General features: G+C 37.0%; 1 protein-coding gene across 1 annotated transcript in view; it reads left to right on the forward strand.

Moving 5' to 3' along the window:
* Nucleotides 1-5,053, forward strand: part of ALG6 (ALG6 alpha-1,3-glucosyltransferase) — a 47,087-nt gene extending 42,034 nt beyond the window's left edge. Inside the window, exons 11-15 of the mRNA XM_065409519.1 lie at nucleotides 13-97; nucleotides 1,366-1,436; nucleotides 2,790-2,858; nucleotides 3,010-3,208; nucleotides 3,974-5,053. Coding sequence (XP_065265591.1) covers nucleotides 13-97; nucleotides 1,366-1,436; nucleotides 2,790-2,858; nucleotides 3,010-3,208; nucleotides 3,974-4,171 — 622 coding nt within the window. The 3' untranslated portion in view covers nucleotides 4,172-5,053. The remainder of the gene's footprint in view (nucleotides 1-12; nucleotides 98-1,365; nucleotides 1,437-2,789; nucleotides 2,859-3,009; nucleotides 3,209-3,973) is intronic.
* The last annotated feature ends 947 nt before the right edge of the window (nucleotides 5,054-6,000 follow it).

The following is a 6,000-nucleotide window of genomic DNA, read 5'->3' on the forward strand; positions in this document are numbered from 1 at the left end:
ATAATCTTTTAGCTTTGCTTTTACATTTCTGACCCTACTTCCGGCTTGTATAAAACTAACCCTCCAGCCATCACTCCGACGATTTAAATTTGCTCTGGTAAGTGTATTTTTTTTTATTGTTTCTTATTTAAAATCTATCACTGAGTGTTGGAGCATGGCCAACAGTTCTCCTTAAAATTGTCCCACTGTGCAGAGTTATGTATGTTGTTAAATGTCATTTGGTATCTGCTGAAGAGACTGTTTGTTTAAAAAGCATATCACCAATAGAACTGAGTATCAAAGTTGTATCGGAGGACCTAACTAATGTCTTTTAAATCTCAGGTTTTCCCCTTGTCTATACTTCTTTTTCTCTTATCCTCGGTTTTCTTTATCTTAATTCTGTATTTTTATTATTTTCCTCTGAAAAGCCGTTTGAAGATTCTCCACACGATAAAGCTTTGTATGGGTTTGAGATTTCCTTTCTCTTTCGTTTTGTTTCCAGAGTGATAGTTTTTTTTAATGCACTGGCTGCCAAATTCAATAAAAATTCCCACAATAGTCATTAGTGGTTTGAAAAGGAATGATCCTTTTTTTGTTTTTAACAAATGTTTGCTTTTCTCTCTGTAGTCTAATATCATCGAACATAAATTTAGGCATATTTACACGACATGAATGTAAAATATTCCTTTTAAACTAAAAGCACTTTTATACCAAGACAGATATCACTAAAATTTAAACAGTAATTGATTTATATGGTTTAAAATATACAATAATTTCTAAGTATTATTTGAGTTTATAATAGTGATGCCTATAACTAGGATTAATCCTTCCCGAGAATTGTCTTGTAGTTTAATTCTTGCTCAATATATTTTTAGTTCAGTAAAAAGAATGAGACCTTTTGTTGTTACTTCTGAGGCCCGGGTTGTTCATGAGCACAGTTAACCTAGCATAATACAACCTACATCAGGTATGGTAGTTGCATAGTTCTGACTTTATATAGTAGGGCCCCAATCCTGCAATCACTTATATATGTGAGTGATTCAGTTTACTTTGATGGGATTACTCATGTGAGGATAGTTAAGCACATGCGTAAGTGTTTGCAAGATAGGGGCCTTATTACATGAGACATGTTCTGAATACTCTTGGTCAAACTTTCAAAAGGCTCCTTTTTGCAGCCACAACCTGTTACAGGTGCAGATCAGCGTACTTGTCCCTCTAACTATATTGAAACATGCAAATTGCTCTGGAGTTGAATATATTTAGTACAAATTAGATACATTGGACACTTCATACTGATGCCAGCCTTTACATAAAATTAGGCCAACTGAAACCTACACTTTGCATTGGGCAGATATATATTAACCTCTTCTACTTGAATCTTTTTAGGTTAGTTGTGCATTGTCATTCTTCCTGTTCTCCTTCCAAGTACATGAAAAATCCATTCTTCTAGTATCAATGTAAGTCATTTTTTATATAGAAAATATTTTGATACCCTTTTCCCCAATTTGCATAATGCCACAGGCTTCTTCCTCACTTAGAAATAATGTATCTATTAAAACAGAGACTTTTTAAAAAAAATTGTTTATATAGTTTTCATTCTGTAAGAACTTCTGAATGATAAGTAATTTGGGGCTATGAAAGTAGAAATTTCCTTTTTGGTAGAGTCAGCACAAAATATGCGTGGCTGTCCAGATGGTAGGGTTGACTGATTCTGGGGGTGGGAAGGGTGACACTGCCATGGAAACCAAAGAAAAGCCACAGACATGTAGTTATCCAGAAAGCATATATAAGGTAAGTAATAATGATGAGTGAAATAGGGTGAATTCTCCCTCATTTCTCAATAACTACATGGCAAAGGGCCTCCCGTCTTGGAAATTAATGTATATATTCCCCTTCTTTCCTTTGTTGGGAGTTAAGTCTTAAGGCAAAGGGTCATCTTCTTCCCCTTGGATGAAGCATAGCCATCATGTGGGAGAAATTTGAACACTGGTGTGGTAGCACCTTTAATATTCCGGTCCTAGGTTTACATTAGAAAGCTTACATAGAAGCCCACAGGGGACAATTTTATCTAGACTGGCCACTAAACTATTGTTTCTGACTTCCTGGCAGAACACACAACTTTACTATTCTTACTAATGTGACTAGGCATGGATGCTTATAAACTGCAACTGTTCCTTTTGAATGCATATTGTGCTGCAATTCATCGCACGGGGCAGAATATCTCTTGCACCAGAGCTCTGCTTGGTGTGGTCACAGCTTCTTTGGTTCTTGGGGTCAGCCTGTCACTGCTTTAGGGCATGTCTACACAAACACCTAGTGCGTGGCAGCTGCGGTGTAAATTTACCGTGTTCCAACATGTAGCACACTAACTGTCTGTGTGGACCCTGCTGCTACGTACTAAAAGTTCTCTAGTGCACACGCACATACTGCGGTTTGAATCAGCAGTAGGTCAGTGCACACTAGGGAACTTTTAGTGCACAGCAGCAGGATCCATACGGACAGTTCATGCATGGCATGCGAGGGCACTGTAGATTTACACCTCCGCTTGCTGTGCACTGAGTGTTCATATACACAAGCCCTACGGCAGTGAGAGGCTGACGGCAAGAATGAAAGATGCCAGGTGCTACATCAAGCATGGAGTTCTGCCATTTGCAGCTAGTGTCTGGCTCCAGATGGCAAAAAAGGAGTCAGATCACAATAGAGTCTCTGGCCCAGAATAAGTAAAACTTGTGTATAACAAAAGTTTAGAGAGAACCAGCAAAGCTGTTGTCATTACAGTGTTTGTACACCTATTTTTCTTTTCATTGTAGACCAGTCTGCTTAATGATAAATGAAATTCCTTTGATGTGTACATGGTTTTTACTTGTGTCAACCTTCAGGTGAGTCAGACACTATTAACTTCAATACAGTATGCTTCCTGCCTTAATTCTCGTACATCTTTCTAAGCATATTCTTTTTTCTCACCTTTTAATGTGTTACTTAAAATGTAAATTTGTTGGAATGTAGACTAATGCCCTTCTGTTTTAACAGCTTGCTGCCTCTTCTGTTGAAGGATGGCCTGCTTCTTGCCTATGTGGTGACAACACTGGCGTTTCTGACAGTATGTGCGACTTCTTTTTCAATATTTGAAAAGACTTCAGAAGAGGACCTGCAGCTGAAGTCACTCTCCCTTTCTATTAGGGGATACATTCCTTCATTTAAGACATTCCCAAAGATTATTAAGAGTCTGGTAAGAAACTTTTAACTGTTCATAATATGTTGTTTTTAAAAATCATGATAAACCAGCTTTATGCCCACAATTGTGTACATTTTTGTGGCTATAGGATTTATATACTGTTTACGGAATATACTCGTTTGCACATTTGTTCTTAATAGAAGTTTCATGTGAACAACTTCATGTGTTGAAAACACACAAGAGACCCATCTGTCTTCTTCTAAGCTGTCTCCATATATGTAATACTTTCCCAATCCCTCCTCCCCCCAAATCTCCTCATTCAAATCCCTCCTAAAAGCCCAGAATAAGTAAGTTAGGAAGAAAGGGGAGAGAGAGAAATCCCAGCTAGAGCCTTCCTCTCCTCTTTTAATGAGAGTATTGTTGGACCTTTTAGTTTCAAGCCTTGGGGGCTGGGACTGTCTTCACACTTCCCTTATACAGTTGCATACACTACCAGTGCTTAATAGTAATGAGATCACCCTTACTTTGCAGCAACATGTCAGAAGATCCTATTCCAAAATACTCCTTTATGTATTGAATATATAGTAGGAAACTGTCTAATCTCCGGGTGGTTTTTTTTTTGAGGTGATTAGCTTGACTGTATTTATATCAGCTTAGAGAATGGCACACAAGATGTTAGTATAGATGCACACTGTATTTTCTAAGAGGTCATCTATATAGAGGATGAAGAACTCAAAGCACCTAAGCAATGAAAGTAACTTCTTATTCATTTGACACTGTAAATCAATGGTAACTAATGTATCATTCTTTATCTTACAGTTTATTGTCTCGGTAACTCTGATGGGCATCCTCACTTTAATGAGTGCCACACTGACTTCTCCACAGAAGCTACCAGATTTATTTCCTGTATCTGTGTCTGTTGTTTCCTGCTTACACTTCTTATTCTTCTTGATGTATTTTAATGCTATTGTACTGTGGGACTCAAGAAATGGTAGAAATCAGAAGAAAATCAATTAGTTAAATTCTAACCTGTGAAAACTCAAGACTAAACTGGAAAGAGAATATTTTCAGTGAAAATATCAGTTACAATAGGCAGCTTTAAATCACTGTCTTATTTAGTATATTTCCCATGATCTAATGAAAACTAGGAAACAAATTGTTTTACATTTAAACACAAAGAATGATTTTTATTTTAAGGAGGAAGAGTAGCTATTACCAAACAGTGTTTGAAATTTAACTCGACTTGTTATATTCTCAAGAACTTTAATACTTCTGATATGGTTTTCCAATATGAAAAGGCTATTTGTAAACTGTAAATGATTAAATACAGGAAGTCTTGACCCTTAACTAGCAGTGCCAGTTTAATTTAGCAAAGCCACAAATATAATTTGCTACTGTCAAGTCATACATTTCCCAGCATGAAATGTGGAAGAGATACAAATATGGGTTAAACAATAACTCTTGGCTGTTGCTTCTAAGTCGTACCTCTTGCTGGCCTCTTTTGATTACATAAATTAAACTGCCTTGCACACTATTTCACTGCCATGATGCTTTCATATGATGTGCTTAAAATCATCAAGGCCACTGCACTGATATCCATGACTCACTATCATAGCTCATGGTAACATGACCATCTTACTCTGGCAATAACCCCTTTACCAGCTGAAGTCCATTTTTATTCTAACAAGAGTTTCAGGGTGCTGCTATTGTTTTTCCTACATATCTTTTTTCATATGGGTAATATAACTTACAAACTACACATCTCTGTAGATAATTGTCAATTTTTAAATTAAAATCTGGTTAAACTGCATTTTCTTCTCTAGAATGTTCAGAGTATTCTGTAGGCCAAAGTCCTGTTTCATCAGCCACAAGTGGAACTGTAGGTTTTTGCTGAAATGAATATTAAAATGACTAATGGGCATAGTAGTCCTTGCATTATTTATGCTGTCCCAACACTCTGGGTCACAGAACTTTGTACTGAAAAATGTAGAACTGCAATGTAGAAGTTGATGGTGGTGGGGGGAGAGAACTGGAGTTTTGGACAGCTGGCTATGGGAGAGTTGATGCTTCTTGCACATGGGAGAGACTGTATCTCTCTACCTCTCCCTTATGGACTGGGCAGATGTGACTTCTTGTTCCTAGTAGTAGCTACCTCACTTACTTCCCTATGAATAGTCAGAACTGTATCAAGCAATACTGGATAATCACATTTACAGAAAATCTATTACAATGTTTAACAGCGAAAGCTAATTTTGACATGTATTCTGTTAATATTAGGCTTCAGATTTAATACCCTACTGAGATGAACTGAGCCAGTCTATACTTCTCAGTTATTGTTACAGACTGTCAGCAGATGCAGGAAGACAACACTGCCTAAGTTTACACTGTTCACCTTTAGCTGAGTTCCTGTTCAAGTGATTAATGCTTCTAGGATTTTATTGCATTAATGTTGTGTTAAGGCACCAAGAGCCTTGGGTAAGTGTCTTTTAAATTAGTATTTAAAAAATAAAAAGGTTTCATATAACCACAATAACTTAATTTTACTAAAATGGAAGCTGAGCTACTCCAGCCTACTTCTGAAACAAGGAGCGAGTGGATTCTGCTGCAAATTGATGTGGAATAACTTCCAGACTGAGATACTTATTTGTTATCTTTCTTATCTGAATGGCACTCTGCACAGTATATTAGCAGCTCAGAGAATACAAACTAATTAATGTAATTATACAACACAAAAGCAGAAATCATAAGAACTAGTATAAAAGGGCTGAATGGGAGAAAGAGAGCCCTTGAGCTGGTATCATTGGAGATAGGTACAGCCTAGAAGCTGAAATCAGACTAGGCACACA

Source organism: Emys orbicularis, chromosome 8, assembly GCF_028017835.1.
Source record: "Emys orbicularis isolate rEmyOrb1 chromosome 8, rEmyOrb1.hap1, whole genome shotgun sequence".
Classification (NCBI taxonomy): Eukaryota; Metazoa; Chordata; order Testudines; family Emydidae; genus Emys; species Emys orbicularis.